Source organism: Tiliqua scincoides, chromosome 5, assembly GCF_035046505.1.
Source record: "Tiliqua scincoides isolate rTilSci1 chromosome 5, rTilSci1.hap2, whole genome shotgun sequence".
In the NCBI taxonomy this organism is placed as follows: Eukaryota; Metazoa; Chordata; class Lepidosauria; order Squamata; family Scincidae; genus Tiliqua; species Tiliqua scincoides.
Genome location: NC_089825.1, coordinates 90309097 through 90334172, shown reverse-complemented (window position 1 = coordinate 90334172; position 25076 = coordinate 90309097). Strand labels below are relative to the sequence as shown.

The following is a 25076-nucleotide window of genomic DNA, read 5'->3' as shown; positions in this document are numbered from 1 at the left end:
CCATATACATTGAGTCAGCTGGAGGACTCAAACGTATTGTTTTTTGCACTGCTTGTCAGTAGCTCTCCATGGTTTCAGACAGCTCTCCATGGTTTCAGACGGGCCTTTCTCAGCTTTTTACTGCACATATCCTGGGACCTCCTGGATGCAAAGCAGGTGCTCTCCCACTGAGCTCTGACCCCCTGATGCCTTTGGAAGAACATAAAGTGGGAGATGAAGGTTCTTAGGTCACTAGATGCCTCCATGATGATGAAAATGACACCAAGAAAATGAGGGGATATATTTCAAGACAGGGCTGAAATTCCCTCCTGATTTTGTGAAAACTTTCAGGATGGGCACAATTTTCAGGGTCAGTCCTAGAATCTTGCTTGTAGACATAGCAATTCCCCTTGAACTCACTGGAGATTCAGAGGAGAGGTTTCCTTCTCTGGACCTGTAGGGGTCCTTCAGGATGGAGGCCTACAAATGCTTTAACAGCCCTGTGGCAACTGAGGAAGAACCCCTGGTGATGTTGGGTCTGAGCCATTTCAGCCTATGTGGAGCCAGAGTTGTACTTTGGCAGGTAACTTACAGGATATGCTCAGAAAGCAACTTCTGCAGATGGGCAAAAAAAGAAAAAAAATTCTCTGGATTCCTGACATGCTAGTAGACTGAATCTACCATACCATATAGCAGTCGTTCCCAAAGTGTGCCCCACAGTAGCTGAGGGTGTCATAGGATATCCTTAGCGGCCTCTTCTTCCCAGCTGTCCTGGGCATCACCATCTTGTCCAAGCAGAAATTGCACAACATTACATGTGAGCTCTCACACGATTCTTGTGCGAGTCAGTTGCATGAGGGCATCGAGAAAGAAGAGTGCCGTAACCTCAGTAAGTTTGGAACCATTGCCATATAGCAGTGCTTCTCACACATTTAGTACCGGGAGCCACTTTTTAGAATGAGAATCTGCCAGGACCTACCAGAAATGATGTCATGACTGGACGTGACACCATCAAACAGGAAAATTTTCAACAATCCTAGGCTGCAATCCTAACCACACTTACCCAGGAGTAAGTCCCATTGACTGTCATTGTTAAAAGAATATACATAGTAGCTTGTTAAAAGTACAGGTCTGTAACATTTCCCCAAATGCAGTCATGTACCATGGTAGCATCAAGTCTAATATATTAAAAATAAAATATTGAAGTGAATGAACCCAACTGAAATTGGCTCACAACCACCTAGTGGGTCTTAACCCACAGTTTGAGAAACACTGCAATATAGGATCCAGCTTCTGATGCAGAAGTTGCTTTCTGAGCAGATCTTAAGACTGTCAGATGAAGTAACCTGTGGTCAAACTGAGCAGACCTTTGCACTGTAATCTGAACATGAGATCTGAAGGGCATCCAGGTTTTGTGTGGAATGTATTGGAGTAGTGAGACTAATTGGGAAGCTTCTGAATGGTCATCTTCTCAACCAGGTTCTTCCCTTGGTATCCACCTCTACAAGAATAGCTACACAGCTGAATCTAGACCAGGCAAAAGGTACGCTCAAGAACTGCTACCCTGAACTACCTACCATGTCATGGAGCCTTGAGTTCAGGAGTTGGAAAGTGGGGGCTGCAGTCCGGGGCGTGGTCTGAGGGTACATGCTACAGCCAGCTTGCTGAAGCTAGCAAGTCTCAGTCATGTCAGCGCCTGGATGGAAGACCACCTGCAACAGTACACCACCTTGAACTCTTCTTCTGATGGAAGAGACACAGTGTATAAATAGTAAATAAATTTGGCCATCACACAACCAGCAAGAGTGAAGAGGGAAGGCTATTTCCCTGTGATAGATGGTACAACTGAGAGAGTGCCCATCCAGGAACCATGAAGGGCAGTGGTGTGAAAGCTATCCTTATATGCTGTAGGACCCAAAATGTTGGGTCCTACAAGGCCAACACCTTGAATTGCGTTGAAAACAACCTTGGAAACAGAGCCAGCACCTTGAATTGTGCCCAAGAAGCCTTTGGAGCATTATACCTTCTTCCAGGAAAGAGACTATCACATTATTCTCCAGGTGTAACCTCTAAACACTGCTCAGTGTAGAGTAACTTCAGCACAGTAAAGGCCAGATCACTTTTTCCTTCCTTCCTTCCTTCACTCAGGGTCTGAGGAGCTAGTTAAAAACAATCCAGTGGTCATGTAGTCCAGTCTCTCAGCCCCAGAACTGGATAATCTCAGCCCACTTAGCTTCTACTGTACAAGAACAGGAGCAAACAAGCTACCATAAATTAAGGTGTCTACAGTGCAGAAAAGTGGCCCACCCTTGTCTTTTTAGAGAAGGAAAGACTAAAAAATCAAAGACACTAGCTAATCTGGGTGGGAGCAAAATTCTTTTCTTATCACAGGTGCCTAGGCACTGATGTGTGAGTACAGAGGAGAAATGACATTGGAGGGTTGTTTTGTTAATCTTTGGTTTGGAAAAATAGGTAATCTTTCGGAACACTCTATGAACACACCTAGATATACTTATTTCCCAACTGTTGTTTTTTTAAGTTATTATTTTTAGCTGGGTAATAATGGTGCGGCAGATCTGTTTGTGTAATATTTCTGAATCCAAAGGACATAGCCAGGGTTTGATACTGAGAGTCAAATAATCCTTGGGGGTGGGGGGGGGAGAGTTGTAATTATTCAGAACTTCCATGTCTTCCCACACAGAAACTCTAAGGGAATTAGATTTTCTTGTCTTTGTGTCTTCAGTATTTCTGGAACCTTTGCATTCTTAAGTGAGGATGTGGGGGAACCTCAGGGCCTCTTTTCCCCCAGACCTCACAGGTGACGCTAAGATGCAAGGATACAAGCAGGCGGATGGCTACCCTGGCAGTTTAATTAGTGCTGTCATGGATTTTGGGAAGGGGGGGCGTTTTTGTGCTTTGTTTCTCGAGCTGTGACAGCCTGCATGGCTCGATTACAGGATAGAGCGAGTGTGAGAGACTGCGGGTGGGGGCGGAAGAGCATTGAGCCTGCTCATATGAATGCGGGGGGGGGGGGGTGAGAAAAGGGAAAGATGGCAAGGATGCTGGAGAGGGAGTGATTCTCCCAAGAGGGGAAGGGTACATATGGGGGTGGCAGATAAATCAGGACTTGTGAAGGGTTAAGGTGGGGGCAAGAGGACGTGAGCGCCCTTAAATCTGGAGAATGGAGGCCGAAAGTGAGAAAGGAAAACAGAGAGCAGGAGAGAATTAAAGGGGAAAATGAACACTTTGGAGGATCTAGGAAAGGAAAGAAGAAAGGGTGAGCAAAAGAATGGTAAAGAAAAGATTAGGGAAGAAGTGTGGACAAGAGAAGCATTGCTTCCAGAAAAAAGAAACTTATCTGTGCACCAGTATTTATTCACATTTTTGTACTGCCCTTCCTCCAAGGAGCTCAGGGTGGTGCACATGTTCCCTCCTCTCCTGTTGTCCTCACAGCAACCTTGTGAGGTAGGTGAGGCCGAAAGAGAGCGACTGGCCCAAAGTCACCCAGAATCTTCATGGCTGAGCAGGGATTTGAATGTGGATGTTCCAGGTCTAAGTCCAACTTCCAAACCGCTACACCATCCTGGTGCACACCAATAGCAGTAGGATCGTGTACAGGGGCAGGGGATGTAGCAAGATTGATAAAGCCCATTGCTTATTAGGCTTGTGGCCCAAGGGTTGTTTGTTGAGGAACAGCGTCCTGTTGGGGCATCCGTGTGGCCATTGAAGAGAAGGAGGGGAAGTTGTTTTTTTTTCTTCCCAATAGCTCAGATATACTAATTCACAGGTCGAGTCCAAGATTTGTCAAATGTTGCCCCCCCCCCTTTAACTGGTGATGTGCTAGTCTCTGCTCCTCCCAGTTCCTGGTTTGGAAAAGGAAGATAGGGCAACTGAATGGAGGACTAGAACTTCTCTGAGACATTTCTAGCTTGCCACTCTCTTCTCCTCCACACTTCCTCTTCCCTTCTGCCCTTCTTCCTTTCCCAATACAAAGAGTGGGAGCAGTGGAGGTGAGTAGATGAGCAGAAGTGGGCACCTCCTAACCTGCTACCTAAGGCAGCTGCCTCAGTTGGCTTCGTGGATGGATCAGCCTTGCTCATTCATTCGTTGCTCCTCCATTCATTGTTCATTCACTCTATTGCCTTGAATCACACAGCAAGCAGTCACCCAAAGTTTTGGGGACAACCTCCACGGCTGTTCCAGCTCAGTCATTGGTCCAGCTAACTCAGGATTATCTACACCAGGGGGGTACACCTGTGCGCCGGGCAAAAATGGGTTAAACATAAGGCCCGCGAACTTGGATCTGGCCTGCAGAAGCTCTTTCTTCGTCTGCCGTGATAATTGAGTTCTCCTAGTGCCACCTTTTCAGCATCACCGCTTCTGCTGAGAGGGAGAGATAGAAGGAGACCTCAGAAGTCAAGGAACACTAGGGGAGAATGGGCAGACCAAGAGGATGAGAGAAGGAGCCACGACCAAGGTGGTGGAAGAGGCCAATTATCATGCAGGCCACCCTTTCAGCAGCACTGCTTCTGTTGATGTGTCACCTGGGCTGCAAATGGACACCTGGGCAGGAGCAGTGCAGCTGAAAGGCAGCCCACATGATTATTGGCCTCTCCCATATCTTGAAACTATCTTTGCACATTTTCTCTCCTGTCATTTGCAATTAGTTAGTTCCTACATGACAACAAAGTGCTTATTTTTGGCCATCCTCTGCCTAATTCACTTCCTGCTGAATGGTGTAACTTCTGGCCCTCAGCAGGCACCATGAATGCTATTTGGCCTGCTGTATGAAATTAGTTTGACACCCCTGATCTAAGCAGGCTGTTAGCAGATCTCCAGGGTTTTTCCTCTCACCTGCTACTACTACTGGGAAGATATCCTTTCCAGTTGCACGCCCTCTTCCCATGTAGGCATACTTCCTTGACATCATTCTTTGACTTTTTTTTGCCGGGACTTGAACCCAGGACCTCTTCATGCAAATCACAAGCTCAATCACTGAGCTGTGGTCCCGCACCGGTTTGGGGCAGGGGGAGTCAACGTAGGTGATATAATCTATAGAAAATGCATGACACACTATATACTACATAGACCCCTCATTTGCTCCACGTTTCTACTTCCCAAATGCAGACCTGAATTGCAACCATTTAGCTCGGTGTTCATCATGTTTGGCGTCTATTTCCTATCCCCCATTCTTCGCTGCCAACATCAGTAACGTTGGCAGCACGTTCAGGTTAGAAGCAGAGGAAGTGCTGAGGAAGTGATGCCATTAAATTTAGCGTTGTAATTACAGGCTGAGGTTCAGCAGTGAGCCAAGAGAAGATACCTTATCACTTATGCATGACTACATGAGGCTTTTTGGTAACTAAAGTCTTGTCCATTCAAAGGAGCTCTGTGAGAAACCAACAGTGGCCACTCTTGAGTGAGGCTTTCTGGTTTTTGAGTGGTACATCTGCCTTTGGCCTCTGGCGTGGACGGGCTGACCATGAAGTGGATTGGGCCAGAGCCTCCCAGGTAGTTGCCTGAAAGGGTTGCGCAGCGACTTTCAGATCAATAGAGTCACAGTCATATCAGCCAGGGATCCCTGTTCCCTGGACAAAGAGGCACCTTTTAAAGTGGGGTACTCTTCTGTTTAGGCCAGTGGAGAGCAACTGCTCCTCTTCACAGCACAGTGTCTTCTCCAGTGGTTGTTGCTGGTGTCTCTTCTGCATCTCTTTTCAGACTATGAGCGCTTTGGGGACACCCAGTGAACAGGGTGACCGAGGGGGCAGCTCCAGGTACCAGGCTGCAGGAGGGTGTCTGAGAAGCTGCTCTAAGATTGTGGTGGCAGTGGGGGTGACCTTGGCTGCAGCTGCAATTTGGCTAGCACTGGTTGCAGAGAAGCATGTTTATCATTATGATTATATATACAAAGTTACAATGCACTTCTTCTCTGGCCATTATTATCATTCATGTCATGTCATGTCTATTACTGAATTTTGTCATGTGAGAGTGCCAAAAATGTATGGGCCACAGGTGTCAAGTGATCTTAGTATGCCACTGGGGATAGTGAACCAATTATTGATTAGTTTTGCTATATAAACTGCTTTTTGTTGAAAAGCAGTATATAAATATTCATCATTATTGTCGTCGCCATCATACTTTACTGCTGTTGTTTCTCATGTTTGGCCAGCGATGCACCAGGGACTGTACAGGTGTGCGAGGCAGGTTTGCCATCTGCCTCAGACAGAAGAGACAGAGGTCACAGAGCGAGATCAGAGACCAAGAATGGATTGTGGGAAAGAGCTAGGGCAGGCATCATTGGGGGCGTAGATCAAAGCAACATTGTCTTATAATACCGAGCGGGATTCTGAAGTCCATGTTGCTGTGGTAACTGACACGAAGTTCCAACGCTGTAATGAAGAAAAGGATAATGGAAGGAATTCCCACATCCTGGGGAAAAGTATGCTTTGGGATTGTGCCCAGGACGCTGAGAGTTCTGGCTTCACCTTGTGGCACTTGAAATGGCTTATTGGTGTTTATTCAAAAAGGCTGCTTTGCTAGATGACCCCACAGTGCCTTCTCAGGGTGAAACGACCGCCTCACACTGTTTCTCTAAGTTCACCTCTATAACTGTCAAGGAAGGTGACTTTTTGCAGCTGATCAATTTTGGGGTTTTTTTTTGCTAAAATTATCCTCTGCCTTCTGGATTGGCAGGTTACAATAGTTAGACCCACATGGCACTTGCTGTAAAAGCATAATACAATAAAGCAGCACATATCCATTCTAAAGCAACTTAAGAATCATGCTATAAATATTTAAAACTGGACAGATTCATCACAGCTACGAGGACCGTCTCCTAAAGACGTGTGAGAGCACATCAGAATGTGGGTCCTGATTTAGGAAATGAGACACAAGGCTGGATGTGGCTACGCAAAACGCAAGGGGGCAGAGCTTAGAAACCAAGCCTTCTGATTTGTCGAGGGCCTGCTGTGGTGTGCGATTGTGAGCCCTTGCTCACTGAGGTGATATCAAGGTGACCTCTCTGCTCCAGGAAAGACTTGGCAGAGATATTTTAAACACTCTTTGTTCTCACTGTCACTGGAAAGTCTCACCTAATTTCCATTCCAAGGTATACCACAATCAGCTCCATCTCTGCTGCCTTGTCTCTAAAATGAAAGGTGGTGTGAAGCAATCTTTTAGTCTGGAAGCTGGATGCTAAAATATGTTCTGCATTTTAGGCACCAATCTTAGACAGAATTGGGAAAACATTTCTAATGTGTAGGTATCCAGCATTCAATCTTTAGGGTCTCAGGCCACCAGTCACCTGGAATTTTGCCAGTTCTGACTGGGAGTCACAGCCTCACCCTTTTTTCCTACCCTTTACCACCCTTCCATACAACATCTCTGTAAAGTATGCTGGACTAAAAGGTGACTATCTGAAGCTCATTCTGTGAGGGAATATCTCTCACCCCTGTGAGGGGGTGAACCCATATCTCTTCAGTCTGAGACTGCTGCTCTAACCACTACACCAGTGGTTCTCAAACTGTGGATCATGATTCCCAAATGGGTCACAACCCAATTTTTGGTGGATCATGTGCCGGCGCTACCTGGAAGCTACAAGGTATTCTGGATATGACATGGCCAACAAAATGGGTTGTTTGCTGGTGCTACCTGGAAACAACAAGGCATTCTGGGGCACTACCCAGAAACCGCAGGGCATTCTGGAATGTGCCACGGCCAATGAAGTGGGTCACAGCAGTAAAAAGGTTGAGAAGTACTGCACTATACCATACTGGCTCACTCTGACTCGCTTTGTGGTTACCCATTAATAAAGGAAGGACACCCTGAGCTTTAACAGAAGCATAAATTCACATATTCCAGAGCAGAGCCTTGTCACTGAAAATTATTTCCATGCTAAGGCTTGACAGTGTCAGACCCTGAGCACCTCTTTGATGTTCTTGCATTCCTTTCCTCTCCATCCAGGTTTTCAGCACCTACTCCAATGAAGAGTATGATCGGCGGAATGAAGATGTTGATCCCATGGCTGCCTCTGCGGAGTATGAACTTGAGAAGCGAGTAGAGAGGCTAGACCTCTTTCCTGTGGAGCTGGAGAAAGGTAATAATGAAGAAATGTGAGAGGGACTCAAGGTGACATTTCCCAGGCTGAACTGGAGGAGATGGGAGCTTGCCGTCAGGAAAGAACACAAGTCCGCACTGTTTAAAAAAAAAAGGCATCCAAAGAGGCAGTGCAATCTCTCTTGTCAGAGATTTTCAGAAGGATGAGCAGGCATCTATCCTGCCAGAGGAATAGAATATCCAGCCCTTTCTTCTGTCTCTATGACTGCATTCACATGAGAAAAGACAAATAGCATTAGGCTGTTCAGCAGGATGGATTCAGGAAGGCATGCTCTACTGTTCACATGCAGTTTTGGAGCTGGAGTACCTAATTCTGTCTGTTCCTTCAGGAAGATCACATTTAGGGGCTGGTTCCACATTACATTTAAGGTGAGACTTCTGCCTGTAGAAATTCCGAAGGCTCCCCCATCCACAGGCAGAGAAAACTAGAGAGAAATGGTCAAGGAGGAAGCACTTACTACCTGCCTGGCCTGTGCCCCTCTTCTGAGCAGCTAATTTTCTCTAGGAGTTGGGAGGGGAGGAATAGGGAAAATTAGCCACTTAGGGGAGAGATGAGGGGGGATAAACAATAGATAGGGAAGGACATCAAATGGCTCTTCCCTCATTTTGAAGTTTCTTCCAGCCCATCACCAAGAAGCAGTCTATGGACAGCAGTGTTGGTATATTGTTGGGTCCTGCCTTCTACGAGTTCCCATTAGTGGAACTTGTAAGTTCCCATTAGTGTTAGCCCTTATTGCTGTGAATGATGCATTGAACTTCTTATCTGTAGGCAGATCCATATCCTGAATAAACCCTTGAAACAAAGAGATCTCACCATGCTCCAGTTTTGGCAAACAAATTTTCACCCTGGCTTTTCCTGTTAAAAATGTGTGAATCAGCTTATTGTTGTTGTTGTTCTTGTTGTTGTTGTTGTTGTTGTTGTTGTTGTTAATATGTGTATACCGCTTTTCAGCACAAAGTGGCTTACAGTAGTTTACAGTAATCCCTTGGTATCTGCAAGGATTTGATCCAGGTCACCTCCCCTCCCCCCCCCCGGCCTCCTCAGAACACCTGTGGACATGACTGGAAGTCACCTGTGCAAACAGGAAGTGCCTTCCGGTCATGTCTGGGGTATGTTCTAAGGCCCTCAGGCCACTAGCTCAGCATCCACAGATGCCAAGCTCGCCGATAAGGAGAGCCCCCTATAGTTGCATCTCCTTCACCCTCTATCTATCACCCTTCTATCTCTCTTCTTTTCAGACACCCTTCCCAGTTGCACACCCTCTTCCCACACGGGCACACGTCCCTGCTATCATTCTTCAACTTTTTTTTCTGATATAAGCAATTCTTTCATCACCAGTTCCTAGGCACTCTCTTGTTGCTTCCTGGGGCCAGAAGCTGGGAACACAGCTTCCCTTCCAAGAAACTTGAGGGGATTCCCTGATGGGATGTGAAAGTCTGTAGCACTAGATTCTACAAATGCAAACTCTATTCTCAGGTTCTCATAACTTCAGGTTTCAGCCTCAGTCCTTCTCATTTTAACAAGCTTCCCCTTCTTCTTTTCTCTTATGCAGATTCTGAGGGTCTTGGGATCAGCATTATAGGGATGGGGGCTGGAGCCGATATGGGCCTAGAAAAACTTGGCATCTTCGTCAAGACAGTGACGGAAGGAGGAGCAGCTCACCGAGATGGCAGGTGAGTTTGGTTAATATCAACCCCTCCATCGGTGCAGGCATGTTGATCATTGTTACATCCAGTTTTCTTTCACAGAAGGGACAGTGCTTGCTGGGGACACTACAGGAAGTGTAACAGGATGTGCACCTCCTGTGGTTATCAGTTTTCCATAGTTGATTATTCACAAGCACTCTGCAGAAAGCAAACAAACTGTGGCTTTATGACAAGTCAGACTACATGTTACACTCACCACAAGAGAGCTGCACCTCTCCTGAAGACTTCCCTTCCCTGAGAAAACTGGAGGGGTACCAACCTCACAGCCAAAGGTGGAGGAACCTTTGGATGCCTTTGTCTCTCCATTTTTTAATTTCTCTGTTTCTCTCTCCTTAGCAGCAAAGTTTCCATACAAGTTGGGGGGGGGGGGGAAGAGATGCAGGGAAAATTAACCACTTAAGGCAGTGGTTCCCAAACTTACCAGGGTCATGGCACCCCCACAGCCTTTTCTTCCCAGTTCAGCTGAGAGCTGCCACCTTGGATCTTGCAAACTCTCACAAGATCCAGGATGGATTTGCAAGATCCAAGATAGCGGCCACAAAATCTCACAAGGTTCACAATGGCAGTGCCCAGGACAGCTGGTAGGAGGAGTGACTGGGTGGCATTCTGCAGCACTCCTGTGAGTTTGGGAACCACTGACTTAAGGAGTGAGATAAGGGGTGATAAAGAATATAGGGGAGAAAGGTAGCCAGAGGTTCTTCTTCTTCTTCTTCTTCTTCTTCTTCTTCTTCCTCTCTCTCTCTCTCTCTCTCTCTCTCTCTCTCTCTCTCTCTCTCTCTCTCTCTCTGTGTGTGTGTGTGTGTGTGTGTGTGAGAGAGAGAGAGAGAGAGAGAGAGAGAGAGATTGCTATGCTCTCTAGTTTTCCCGAACTGTTAGTGAGGAAACCTTTGGAATTCTCAGTAGATAAAGCTCTCTGTCTTTCTGGTTTGGATTTTTTTTTTTTTTTTTTTTGCACTGTTGCAGTACACAAATGCCAAGATTAGCGCAGAGGCAAGGAACACAGCAAGGGGCTCAAGTGCTCTTTGAAACAGCAGGCAGGCACGCCAACACAAAAGTAATTTACTAATGGATGGGCACTTCAGCTTGCCGCCTCAAGTAGCAAACGTGAAAGGGACAACGGTCCTCGCACAATCTTGCAAAACGTCATAAGGTATATTGAAGGAGATGTTCTGGCATCCCAGAACAGCAAACTTCATCTTGGAGGTCAGGGACCAAGCATGTAGTGGGGTGTGCCAGCTGTTCTTGATGAGGATGTTCTAAGAAAAGTGTCTCATGCAGACATTAGTTGATCCAAAGCTATTTAATGTATTCATTATATGTAAATGGAGACAATGCTTTTTGTCCAGTTGCTTTTCCAGTTTCATAACAGATCAAGGTAGATAATAAAACTGTTATAAACTGAAGCAGTCATTCATATAATTAGGCAGCAAAAAACAGGGGTGTTTTCTGCAGTATTTATAAGAAAGGAGTTGATATCTTACACTGCAGCTGTAAGAAGCAATGCCCCAATACCCCTCACTTCTGCCCTGCAGAGTGCCCTTACTAGAGTGCAGTCTGCATTGGAGGAAAGGGAAGAGGGGAGGGACTGCTTAACCCTTCCTCTGCCGGCTGTTTCTCCTCTGAAACTCTTCCTGCCCACACATGCAGGTTTTATCTCACCATTCATCCTGCAAACACAAGCCTGGAACGCAATTGTAGGAAAATCAGTTGGGGTCTGGGTTTGGGAAGAAAGCAACTGGCAGGAGAAAAGTTTAGCACTTCCGTTCCTTCCCCTTTTTCCATTTCAAGTTCATCTCCTCCTGAACGTGCTGTGCAATGGAGAAGGGGCTGTTTGGAGCAGCAGAGCATGTGGTTTGAGTCCTTAACATGGATTCAGCATGTCATAAATAAACCTTTATAGAAAGGGTCCTATTAATGGTTGAACAGCCCAATCCTATCTAACATCCCACACGGTGGTGCAGCTGTGCCAGTGCAGCTTCTGCTACATCTGCAGCGGGGGGGGGGGGTTGGCTGCTGGAATTATCCTCGGGGTAAGGGGACATTTGGCCCATTCCCCAATAGTAAGCTTCGGCGGCTGCTGTGGGTTAACTTGAACCTGTGCCAGTTCAATTGCTGGAGCAAGTTTGTGTTGACCTAGGAAGGAGGAACAGGCCTGGGAAGGGGGTCAGATTTCAGTGTGCACCACCACCCCCTTCCTGGATCTTATCCTCCCTCTTCTACCATCACCAACCCATTCCTGCATAGGATTGGGTTGCTGAAAATAAATTTCAAGCTTGTACAGTTTTGAAAACATTAGAGGAACTCTTTTCTTTCTTTTAAACACAAACATCAGAATAAGTGCCTGAATCTTCTGAACACGGAACAGCAAAATGTGTTACCTAATTTCAATGTGTAGCAAGGAAATACCCCAAAAGAAAAGAACTCCAGCAGCCCCACATTTTCACATATCCTACAGCTGTGGCAGAATTCAGTAGAATTTAAAACAAAGCAATTCATAGTTCACTAGCTTGTCGACCCCAGAACCATCAAAAAGGAGAAAGTGATGCTGGCACCATCTCTAGAGTTCCAGAACATGATATGAACAATTCTTTCCTTATACAAAATGTATTAATCGTTTTACTCTCCTGGATCTTGTGAAGGAAAGTCAATTCGGACATTCTATGCATCATCTCACATTTTCATTGATAAATCAATCATCAAGATTTATCTTAATTGTGTACTGTGGTTGCACTTCTTGTTGTAAGGTCTTCTTCTTTGCGGTTGGCTTTGGGGAGCTAGAGTTAAGACAGTGTGGGCAGGACTCTTAAAAATTATGAAGATCAGACACTGAAAAACAGCCATACTTTTCCTTGTCCAAGTATTTTATCATAATTTTTAGTGTACCATTACTAAGCATGAGGCTTTGAGGAAGGGCAGAGTATAAGTTGGAATCACTGGCATATCTAGGGGAGTCCACGGGTGCAAGTGATCCCAGGTGGCGCATCTGGGAAGGGGGCAGAGGCATCCCCTTAACCGTGCAGCCCTCAGAGCCTCCTGCACCCGCTGCCTCCCCGTCTGGAGGCCTTCTGAGGGCCACGCGCCTCTCCGGCCACACGCCTCTCTGGCCCTAAGGCCCCTGGAGGGCCTTAAAACATCACATCTGGAAGTGATGTTTTCAGAACCTTAAAAGGCCTTCTGAGGGCCGGAGAGGTGGTATGTGTCTTCTCCAGCCCTCAGAAGGCCTCCGGACATGACTGGTGGGGGGGGGCATTTTCCTCAGTGGGAGGGCGGCATTTTGCGGTCCAGGCCCTGGGCAGCACAGGAGCCAAGATCACCGCTGATTGGAATTAATATAAGACATCAAATGTCATTCTAACATCTTAATTTAGTGTTTCACACTTCAGTCCTCTGAGACAGCCCAAACAATAAATAGAAATTAATGAGCAAACACCATTTCTTTGCTGAAATGCTGAAATAAGTGCACCTTAATGCTGTCTCTGTATTTTCTCAGACTTGAAATTTCTGTATAGAAGGGGGGAGCACAAGCTACCCTGGTACTACTAAATGCCAGCGGGGCTGCTACTTGCTGCCATGGTAACCAGTATGGCTCCCTGCCCAGTACCAGGGGCACCAGTAAAATATAAACAGGGGCCTTCATGGGAGAAAGCTCTGTAGAATCACAAGATCACTCACCAAGTTGCATCCAGCAAGTGTCTTTTGCATGCTCAGAAGTTTTTTTTTTCTTTCCAACAAACATCAGAAGAAAGAAAGCTGCCCTCTTCTAAGACTGTCCTGTCTAGGTTTTCTTTTCCAGCTGTTCATTTGTTTGTTCTTTTATCTGAAAAAAAATATATTTCTGACTGAGAGAGGATGTTATCACTGAGTTCTACAGGGTCATCTCCACCGCTCTAACGGCTTTTCTTCTCTAGCCATCAAATGGTGCCCCAATAGCATTATAGCCTTTGCACTGTGATCTATAGTGTCATGCACACAAACACAGAGATCTGCTCTTCCGGTGTCTCCATCCTGCATGAAGATCCTGTATATCAGCCATTTTCAACCACTGTGCCATGGTACACCGGTGTGCCGCAAATGGTCCCCAGGTGTGCCGCGGGAATTTGGGAGAGGGTCATTTATCAATAGGACCATTAGGGGATGTGAGTCTCCATTGACAGCACAATGTGCCTTGTCAATTGTCAAAAAGCTGATGGTGTGCCTTGACCATTTTAGTGCCTTGCCAGTGTGCTGCAAGATGAAAAAGGTTGAAAATCACTGCTGTATATTCTGTAGTGGATAAAACATTGGGTTTACGTGGAGGAGGACAAACATCAGATCCTTGCTTAGTTTTGGAGTTCACTGTGTGACCCTGGGCAAATTCACTCACTATTTTTCAGTCTAACCTTCTTGCAACTAAATGAGATAGTAAAATAATCTGTGGATTGAAAAGTGCCATTGAAATGATTGATAAGAATAGCCACAGGTTCCAAATATCTTCCATTTCTTCATGAATGCAAATGCAACCACCACTTTCCATGTTATTATCTGGATCATTTATGTTTTTAATTCAAGCTTGGAATAGAGGTGCCGTTAAGTCGTACACAGACCATGCCCTGCTTGGGGTCAGCTCTTTACAACATATGCAGTCGTCAATCCAACAGTAACTTTCTCCCCTGTTTTCCTTCCTCAGGATCCAGGTGAATGACCTCATCGTGGAAGTGGACGGCACCAGTTTGGTGGGTGTGACCCAAAGCTTTGCAGCCTCTGTGCTGAGGAACACCAAGGGTAGAGTCCGGTAGGGGAATGATGTGTATCTCAGCTTTTGATGGGACCAGAATGTATTGTTTGTTCGTTTGTCCAGAGAAGAGATGTCTAGTCTGGGAGCCCCCACTGCATCAAGGGAAAATGTTCTGGGAGCAGTCGTTTGTTTCCCATGAAGTCATTGGGGAGAAACAATGGCCACTGGTAATTTGCATGTGAGTTCACTACATCCTGGACGAGCCAAGGGATAAACACCTTCGTGGTTCTTTGGCAGAATTCGTGGCTCTCAGAAGCAGTTGACAGAATGCACCAACGTTCGTGGCAAGAGCAGTAGAAATGCATAGGAATTAATGTAAAAGCAAAATGAAGTAGGCAAACTGAGGCTCCCTTTCACTGTAGTGTTTTTGAAGAGTCACGCCAAAACAGTATAAAAGAAGCTAGGTGATTATGACATAGTGGTTTTTTTTTTTCTTTTTTTCTGGCAGGTCTTCTGTGCTTTTAAATGCCTCATGACAGGCAGCAGTTTGACAGATGGCAGTTCAGTGATGAGAAGGCTTTGTTGGCTCAGTTTGTATCTGGCATCTTGGTTATGAAAGTGCATGGTCCCTCTTGTTAACAATGCATTGAAAGCATAACGTTCTCATTCCTGAAGTAGGAAACAAGCTACATAGGGTTAATTTTTTTTTTGGGGGGGGGGGAGGTTCACCTTTGCCTTTAAAGACTGTGTAACAGGCAGAACTTCAACAGGTGCACCCTTCCCTTGTTGTGGTATTGGGGGGGAGGCTGCACCTGTGGAATTTCTCCCTATTATACAGTAGGCACAGGAGAGTTTCCCTGTTGAAGCCCAGCACTGTCCATTACTATGGAAGCATATTACAAGACACTCTCAGTGCGTACTTGAAACTGAGTACTTACGTAGTCTCCCCTGTGGAACAAGTGCAAGTACTAAATTCGTACCTTAGGGCGCAGTCCTAACCCCTGGGTTAGGCTGGCACAAGTCACTTGTGCCGACCTGGGGGTGTTGCAAACATGCCGTAAGGGATGTTTGCGCTGACTTTAGAGTGGGGGAGGCCAGCGCAAGGAGTTACACTGGCCTCCCCGTGCCGCAGCCAGACCTGGTGCAGTACGTTTGCATCGGCCAAGCTAGGATTCTGCCGGATTCTGACCCCGTTCCCGAGTGGTGTGGAACAGCCTCTGGCCTCTCCGTTCTGCTTGGAGTTGCACCATCTCCTGAGGTGGCGCATATCCGAGTAGACCCATTGGGGCCAGTGCAGCACAACACAGGGTAAGGGGAAAGCTTTCCCCTTGCCTCGGGTTGTGTCAATTCTGGCCCCAAACTTACACTGAATACAGCGCAGGCCTGCTGGCCTGTCTGTTCCAGCCCAAATTAAGATTGGGCTGCCTGTCTCTTAAGGATCTGTTCAGTCCTCAGGATCTGTTCTGATCTGTTCTTTTTGTTTTCTGACCAAATACACCCATCTTTTTGCTTCTTCTTCTTCTAACGGCCCAATATAAATATTTTCCCTATTTCTCTGGCAAATCACACAGTCTAAAGGGGGAGCAAAATGCTGCACTCAGTTCTGCCTGTCAGGTAGCATTACTTGGGCTGGGAAGAGGCAGGAGTGCCAGGATTTCACAATGTGTTAATTTCTTTGCAATTTTTAAAATTTGATTTGCTTTGTTTTCATATTCGGTGAGATAACAACGCCAGCTTTTCATCTTTCTATTATCTTCTTCCTTTTAAAACTCATGAACAACCCAACTACTTGTGTGTGCGTGTGTGTGTGTGTGTGTGTGTGTGTGAGAGAGAGAGAGAGAGAGAGAGAGAGAACCTCAGAGCTATGCCAGTGACTAAACAAGGATTGATGGTGGGGGGAGAGAAGGGAGGAGGAGAAGGGGCTCAGGACTAGCTGGATTTCACAGACCAGCACTGAAGGGGTCCTCTCACCTTGCCAGCAACCTTTATTTGAGTCTTATCATTATTCCTGTGTATTCCCTCTGGTCTAGCCCTGCAAATGGAAAATCCTAATAGGAACGGGAAATGAGGACTGGGTGGAACTTTAAAAAAAAAAATCTCTGTAGGGAAAATGGCCTGCAAGCTGACATTTTGTTTCCTGTGAAATGGGCAGCAGCCTGTTTGCAGAAAGCATTGTCCCTATCACCGTTTGGTTTCATTTTGTCAAAACCAGGGAGCCAGTGCCATGACCTGCGAATGCGCCTGTCTGGCATCATGGGAAAACGTTCCAGGCAGTGGCCATTTTTGTTTCTGAGAGTTTTGGAGCAAAGGAATTAACGGGAAGCTCTGGGCTGACTGAGTTTTCCCGTCAGCTGTGGATCTGTTTTGTTCTGCATCCGTACAGCTGCCTCTGTGGCCTTTTCTAAAAATCACACCAGAGGCGTTTGGCCCTCCTTTTCCTGGCAGCGTTTGGAACGAGAGGCTTGGCACTCTCCCAGGATGCTTGTAGTGATGGTTTTAAAATAATGGGCTGTTTGAAAATGGTTTGTCATCAAGAAGCATTTAAACGCTCACAGACTCAGACTCACACACACACACACACACACACACACGTTCGCACCCAGGTTCCTTCCAAGGCGTGCGAGATATGTGGGGTCAGACCTAGAACCGAACCCGTTCCTCCGAGACAAGCGCCGCTCTGTTCCCAAGCGACCGGAACCTAAACTATGAGCATGGGTTGCTAAGCAACTAATTTCTTCCTTGCTCCACAGCAACCACTCTGCCTTCATAGAAGGGCCCCATTAACCAATTAATGGTTTTGGTAATCAATTTAAACTGGTGCGTTGACCTAGTTTAATGGCCGGTTTAGCAGCCCGGTGCTGCAAGAACTCAGGATGCACAAACACAAGGGGAGTTTCATCCACAAACTCAGGTCTAGTCATTGGTGTTTGCAAACAGATCCAGTGGGCCATAGACATTTCTGGCAGTCAATCCCTCTGACCTGAGATGTGTGGGCAGCTGGCCGTGGTTACCCAGCGCTGAAGGAACATCACTCTGCACATTATTCTGAGACACTTATCTTTATTATTCATACGTCACTGAGCTTTCCCATTGAAAGATCATTTTCTGGAGTACGCTGTAGGTACCCTGTGCCTCAATTTACACCAGGTCTTTAAACTTTGTCTCATTTTATGCTTCTCCATTTCTGCAATGTGCCCCCAAGGCATACTTTACTCAGGCTACAATCCTATGCACAATCTTGAGTGTAAGTCCCATTAAAGTCAGTCGGACTTACCTCTGAATAGATATGCATAGGTTTGTGCTGTTAGACCAATTATTTTAACCATTCTTCCTATTTTAACCATTCTTCAACAATCGGTAAGATCTCAGGGCCAAAATGTATATGGCAGTCATGAATTCCCCCTGCTGCTTCTTCTTTTTTCTTTGTGGAAGTCACAAGAGTAGGGGTCAGCATGCTCATTTTGAACACAGCAACTGTTGTGGTTCATAGGGTTTAGCCTTTCCCACCTCTCTGTGCTGTTTTCTCAATTGAAGTCCCCCTCCCCAAGTTGCTGTTAGCCCTGCTGAGGGAAAAAGTACAGGGATGATATTGGTACCTGGCTTTTCCTACTCTTCAAGGGGGATTTAGATGAGGAAACAGGGCTGGAGTCTTAATACCCCCTGCCTTTGCCCAGTGTTGCTGCTCCTTATTCAGGGACCCTGGGACCTGCTTTTTAGTTAACATTAAAGCTTTTTAGAAGATCCAGTCATGAATCTCCCATGTCATTTTGGCCTTTAGAAAGAAAAAGGGACTGAGAAAAAAAATACCACTTAGGGCCCAATCCTAAGCCAGTGGGGTGCATGCTGCATCCTGCAGTTGGGTGGAGGCAGCCACAGAGTTCTCCTCAAGGTAAGGGAACATTTTTTCCCTTACCTTGGGGCTGCATTGGTGCTGGAGTGTTGAATAGGATTGGGCCCTCAGTAGGGAAAGATGGGATGAGGAGACCGCTTTCCAACATAGTTCTCTCTCCTTCTCCTTGGTTCACTGAATAAAGTGGCAATCTACACACACTTAACTGGGAATAAGACCCATTGACCTCCGTAGGCCTTACTTCCAAGTTGTCATGCATAGGATCTCACTTGTAAGTTATACAAAGTAAGCAACGTGATGCAGATTTATTCAGGGCTTAATCTCTGGCTTGACTTGGTGCAGATTTGGAGCTTTGGTGTCTAGTGCACATATATAGCCTGACAGTACAGCTCCAAGCATTTTCATCCATGTCTTTGAGATTCTTGCTCAGCTGTTTTCAACCACTGTACTGTAGCACACTGATGTACAGCGAATGGTCTGCAGGTGTGTCGCAGGAGTTTGGAGGAGGGTCATTTATTAGTAGGACCATTGGGGGATGTAGCGCCCCACCAACAGCATGATGTGCCTTGTCAATTTTAGTACCTTGTCAGTGTGCCCTGAGATGAAAAAGGTTAAAAATCACTGTTCTAGCTCTTATCCTCATCCCATCCCTTTCATTTTCTTTAGATTCCTAATTGGCAGGGAGAAACCTGGAGAGCAGAGTGAGGTAGCGCAACTTATCCAGCAGACACTGGAGCAGGAGCGATGGCAGCGGGAAATGATGGAGCAGAGGTATACTCAATACACCGAGGAAGACGAGGAAGTAAGAGCGATCAGCTTTTTGTTGCCTCTAGGAAGCCTGAGCTCCCTCCCCTCCATTCAGAGCTCATCTTACCAGAAGTTCCAAAGGGAACCTTGCACCCTAACATGTGACAGTCTCCTTAGCTACTGTTCTTAGAAGGCAGGGCTAAAATTGGGGATTTGGGAATTTCATTAAGGGCCCCACCTACCTTTTTCCCCACTTTTGCCTCCAGTGGTGTACCTGGTGGGTGGTCCAGGGGACCACGTGATCCTGGGTGGCAGATAAGTAGGGGTCGCATTCGCCTCCCTCTACACCCATTGCCTCCTCCAGAGGCCTCCTTCGAAGGCCTTCTGGAGGCCAAAAATGGTCACTTCCGCTTTTCATCTAACAAGCGGAAATGATGGTTTTCGGCCTCCAGAAGAAGTTCTGAGGGCTGGTCAAGCTGTGGGTGGCCTCCTTGGTGTTCAGAACACTTTCTGGAAGCCGAAAACCGTCACTTCTGGTTTTCAGCCGAAGTTTCATCTACCACCACAAATTTCCTAAGCTCTCAGTGAAGGTTATTTACTGTCAAAGAGCATTAGGATTGGGGTCATCATGAAACTGGCTGGCGGTTGTTTCAGAGTAGACAAACCAAACTTCCTCATACCTTGCATAATTCACTTCCTTTCCACAGCAGCTGATAGTGGGCAAGTCTGTCTTTGGCTATTAGTCATAAGAGCAAAGAATGGAATGCGGCAGCCCTTGTAGTCACTGAAGGTAGGCAGTTCAATTCTGTCGGGCCACTTCTTCGACGACTGCACCCTATATGGCTCAGGGCCAGGATATCTGAGAAACCACTACTTCCATATAATCCGGCTTGTCTCCTCAGGTCATCAGAGAAGGCCCTTTTACGAGTTCTGCCACCCAGGGAGCTGCAAGGGGCAAGAAATAGGGTCTTCTCAATAGTGGCACCAACGTTATGGAACTCCCTCTCTCTTGATATACAAACTACTCCCACCCTAGAAACCTTCTGGGGAGGCCTGAAAACATTTCTTTTTAGACTAGCCTTCTAAGTTCTCAGGCTTTTTAACATCTGGTTTTTACAGGCTTGAGGTTTTTATTTTATAAGGTTGCTGCTGCTGCTCTTTTTTATTGTACTAATGTTTTATTTGCTGTTTTAAAATGTTCTTAATTGTGAAGGGTTTTTAGTGTATGCTTTGTGTTTTTAACTGTGAATTTATGTTCTTTGTATTTCTTGACATTGTTGTAAGCATCCTTGGGTTCTTTCAGGGAGAAAGGTGGGGTAGAAATATAGTAAAAATTAATAATAAATAAATATAACTTTATGGGCAACTGTGGGGGGTGGCTGTTTCCATCACGTAACCCTTGTGAGCTTTCTTGGGCATCTGACTGACCAGAAGCAGATGGCCTGAACCAGTGTGGTAAATGTTATTTCTCACATTAGGGTATGTTATACTAGATAAATTGTGGTGTTGGTGATCATAGAGGAATTATTGATGCCTCCCTCTCTAGCTATTCTCAAAAGCCCCGAAGTATATTGCTCTTAAGAGATACTTCTGCTGTTAGTTTGCTGCAGGGAAGGAGGAAGTACAAGCAAGCTCTACTTCCTGTTTTCACATGGTTAGACTGTGGTTTTTAAAAAAGGGCTTTCTTTTGAAAGATGCAGAAGCCCCAGATGTAGAATTCGGCTGCCCATCTCTTCCACAAGCCCCCTTTCAGTGTTACCCCAGTCTTGGAAAACAGGAAGTCTAACTCACTTGCTCTTCTCTCTCCCCATGTCACAAGGTGTTATCTGAGGCTGCCCTCAGTTGTGGATAGCACCCATAGTGCCAGTGCTGACCCTCAGTATTAAATAATAAAGCTGCCTGTTTTGCGACTTGCAGACAGGTGAATATGCCACAGATGAAGATGAAGAGATGAGTCCCATGTTCCCCAGCAGTGAGATGGCCATTGAGGTCTTTGAGCTGGCTGAAAACGAAGACATGCTGTCTCCTGTTGAGATGGACCCGGAAAAGCTGGTGCATAAATTTAAGGAGGTAAGTCAAGGGTTAAAAGATACATAGAACTGTGTGGCTGATAGACACGCCACCGGAACCCCTGTTTGTTTTTTCAGTACGTAAGGGAAATGGCCAGGATGTTCAGATTGAGTGCTCACAACCGGGGAAACTAAAATTGTATTATTTAAATTCTCACACAGGCACATACATAAAATAGAGAAGCATGCCATTTGTCAAGTTGTGGAAATGTATGGTAAAGCACTGGGCCGTATGGGCTGTGCATATGTGTGCCTTGCCTCTCAAAAGAAGGGAAGGACGGGGGGTGGGGGTGGGGAGAGACAGTTGAATCTGCTAATGTATTTTAAATGTATGCAAACTTAACATTGCCTGTGGCTTCACTAACACTGAGTCTGCATTTAAAAATAAACATTGTCAAGAAGCAGGAAGGATGAGAGAGATGGGAGGAGTTCAGACCTCACAGAAGTGAGATACTAACAACAGCTGGGTAAGGCAGTGGGGGGAGCAGCGTTGGGGGGCAGCTGTTAGAAACTGGCTTCTTCCCCCCTCTTTTCTTGCTTCGATAATAGAATCAAGAAGGTCTAAAAATCTGTAGATAGATAAGATACCTATGAGGATGAGAATTCCATCCTGGGAACCTCTGAGTTACTCAACTTGGCAGAGTCTTCTTGTACTCACAGGCCCAGTTTCAGATTTGGAGGGGCTCTTGTTGATGTGCCCTCAGATGGCCTCCACAAGCAGGCGCGGCCCAAGACCTCCTAAGGCGTGAAGCACCATCAAATGGTGACCCCCTTACCTGGTGACATGCCAGTCTCTGCTCCTTCCACTCTCCAATGCTGTAGCTCAGCACTGCCCTCCACATTTCCTCTTCCTCTCTGTCCCCCTCTTCCTTTTTCCAATTCGGGGAATGGAAAGAGAAGGAGAAGCAGTGGAGGCAAGTAGGTGAACAGAGATGGCACTTTCTCCCACCCATCTGCTGTCTTAGGCGGCAACAATGGAACAGCAGTGGTGGCTACCTTTTTTTCTACAATGAACCCAATGTAGTGTCGTTCTGGGACATTTTTGAGAAAGACTTGGTTGCCACCAGTAGGGACCACCATGTTTCTCCCATAGTGATCTGGAAACAGTATATAAAGAGCTTTGTGGGGGGAAAATCACAGCTGGGTCCACTCTTTTCAGAGACCTGTGGGCATACAGCAATGACAGTGTCAGGCTCCTCTGACACTGGTGCAGGTGACTGACAGTGCCAGCCATTGACACATAGGCTGCAATCCGATTCACCTTTTCCTGGGTGTAAGCCCTATTAAACCTAGTATGGTTTACTTCTGAGTAGACATGCATAGGATTGTGTCCTTAGGGCACAGTCCTAACCCCTTATGTCAGTGCTTTCCAGCACTGACATAAGGGCATTGCGGCTCTGAGATAAGGGAACAAACATTCCCTGACTTTGAGGAGGCCTCCATGAGTGACACCCAACTGCAGGATGCAGCACACGTCCCATTGGCACCGCTATGCCAGTGCTGGAAAGTACTGACATAAGGGGTTAGGATTGCGCCCTTAGTCTCTGAAGAAAGCTCCTGGCTGGGCTGAAGGACTTGCTACAAAGCATATGAAAAAAGAGAGGGTGCTGGAAGGAAATAGTGGGGACCCAGCTGTCACATGGTCAGCCCATGGACTGACAAGCATCCTTTGCTCAGGCTGTGTCTTTGCTGACCCCTAGTGGCAGACGTAGTCCTGTGTCTCCAGGTGGTTGGTCTATGAATAGAATGAAATGCTTAAGGGAGCTGGTTTGCTCCTCTTTTAGCTCAGCTGTGCAGAGACTGTGGGGCCTGGGTTGTGGCTGTGCTATAGAAGCCTTCTAAAACGGCAACCTCTGTCCCCCTGCCAAGAGAAATAACCGTTCCCTTTTGGGCCTCTCACTCAAGGGTGCTGCGCTCATTACAACCGAAGCTGGTAAACGCTAAAGGCGTCCTGTGTGCCCTGCCTCTATCTTGTGACATATAAGGCAGTTATTTTCCTCCCCCCACCCACCACTGCATGTATGCTGCAGAAACATGCCATGAGGAGCTGCCACTGGCCCCAGCTCTCTGGCATGTGTTTCTGCAACATCTAAGTAGCGATTAAAAAGAGCGAGAGGGAGCGAGAGAGCTGTGCGCATTACAGTCTGGAAAGTGCTAAATTTTAATGTGCAGCTGTTGCCGCTGTTGCTTCTGTAATGTGTGAAGTGGCCGTTCGTTGACCCTGGAATGTGTGTAAGCAGGCTGTTGCTGAAGCACCCAGGATCATGCCGGCGCAACGGTGGTTTCCCAACATGGTGGCTAATTTTTTTGATAAAGAAATTGAGAATGTATTTGTGCATGCAGGCATGCGTGTGTGTTCCAAGTGCTTAACTGGAGGCATTCCTTGGGGGTGGGGTGGGGAAGGTATGGTTCGGGACTAGAGAACTGTGCTCCAGCTTTGCTTCAGGGAGCTGTGAGGGCACCGTCCCTGGGGTGCTTCCTTGGTTTGTCCTGTGAAGTTTGGAAAACTGAGCCAAGGCTGAGCTCAGGGTATGTGTGAGTTTTTTAGCCTGGGCCCCTCCTCAATTTTTCTCTCTCTCTCTTTCTGCCTTTGCCATCTCATCACTGGCAGTGATAAGAAGGGAGGTGTGGATGTCACTTTTGCTCCTTCATAGTCTCTACTGAGATGACCCAGCCTCAGTGAAATTGGACTGAGGACTGATGCCCCATAAAGACTATAACACCGACAGCAATAATCTTAATTTTTGTTCATTAAAGTGTTTTCTTCTTCTGTGACTTAGTTCTAGTTTGAAACTTAATGCATTTTATTTATTTAAGATCTAGTGCTAGGAACCTATGTGTGTTTACTCTAGAGTAAGTTCTATGGTGTTCAACAGAAATTCTTCCCAGGTAAATTTGTATAGGATTGTAGCCTTCATGTGACATGAACAATATACTGTGTCTCAGGCAGCCCTTGGGTAAGACAATGGCCCAGAGCAGGGGTCTCCTATCTATGGCCCAGGGGCCACAGCCAGCCCACAGCAACTTGTTTTTTTTTTTTTTGTCAGAGCATTTGCTAAAAGTAACATTTTTACTCATCGTAGTTCACTTTAAACATGGCATCGTTTCTTTGGAATGGTCATATTTCTCTTTTGTGCTGAATCTTATCATGCTTATTACAAAAAAGATCTAAGCAAAACTAATGCATTTAAATTTCATTCATTCATTATAAAACTATTCTTTTTCAGCCCACGAAAATGTGTAAAACATACAATATGGCCCTTGTACTGAAATATTTGGAGACCCCTGGCCTAAACATTAACCTATGCCCCTAGGCGAATTTCCCAGTTTGCCTCCTACGGAGCCTGATGCATTTTGTCAGCTAAGGTCCTTTTGAGAAATTTCACCTGAGAGTATCTGCTGCAGGTGAAGCCCCAAACTTCACTTCCCTGTGATTGTGACCCTGATATTCTGAGGGGGGAAAAAAATCTGAGGTGTTTACAAAGCCCACCTTTAAACCACTATTTGTGTATGTCCCTCCGCATTATCCATAACTTTATGGTCATCAGCTGATCACCAAGATCAAATGAAACGAAGCATCTCCCCCCAAAACTGGCACATCTCCTGTTGGCAAACATAGACATCAGCCAGTGGAATTCCAAGGTTTTGTCCCAACAAGGGAGAGTATAAACTCTTGTGTTACTTTCTTTGGCAGCTCCAGATCAAGCATGCTGTGACCGAGGCTGAAATACAGCAGCTGAAAAGAAAGGTAAGGTTAAAGATTGATCGAGGAAGCTTCTTGGGGTTGTGAGGGTTGGCAGCCATAAGCTTCCCTTCCTTCCCTTGGATACATGCCGAAATCCATTCCTGATAGCATTTTTCAGAAGTGATGTAAGAGGTTTTTGTGTGTGTGTGT

The 25076-nt window shown here is 46.2% G+C and overlaps 1 protein-coding gene across 1 annotated transcript in view; it reads left to right on the top strand.

Annotated features, from left to right (window-relative positions):
• Positions 1 to 25076, top strand: part of PPP1R9B (protein phosphatase 1 regulatory subunit 9B) — a 70253-nt gene that overhangs the window by 35040 nt on the left and 10137 nt on the right. Inside the window, exons 2-7 of the mRNA XM_066631330.1 lie at positions 7942 to 8074; positions 9648 to 9768; positions 14468 to 14572; positions 19032 to 19167; positions 21030 to 21182; positions 24876 to 24929. Coding sequence (XP_066487427.1) covers positions 7942 to 8074; positions 9648 to 9768; positions 14468 to 14572; positions 19032 to 19167; positions 21030 to 21182; positions 24876 to 24929 — 702 coding nt within the window. The remainder of the gene's footprint in view (positions 1 to 7941; positions 8075 to 9647; positions 9769 to 14467; positions 14573 to 19031; positions 19168 to 21029; positions 21183 to 24875; positions 24930 to 25076) is intronic.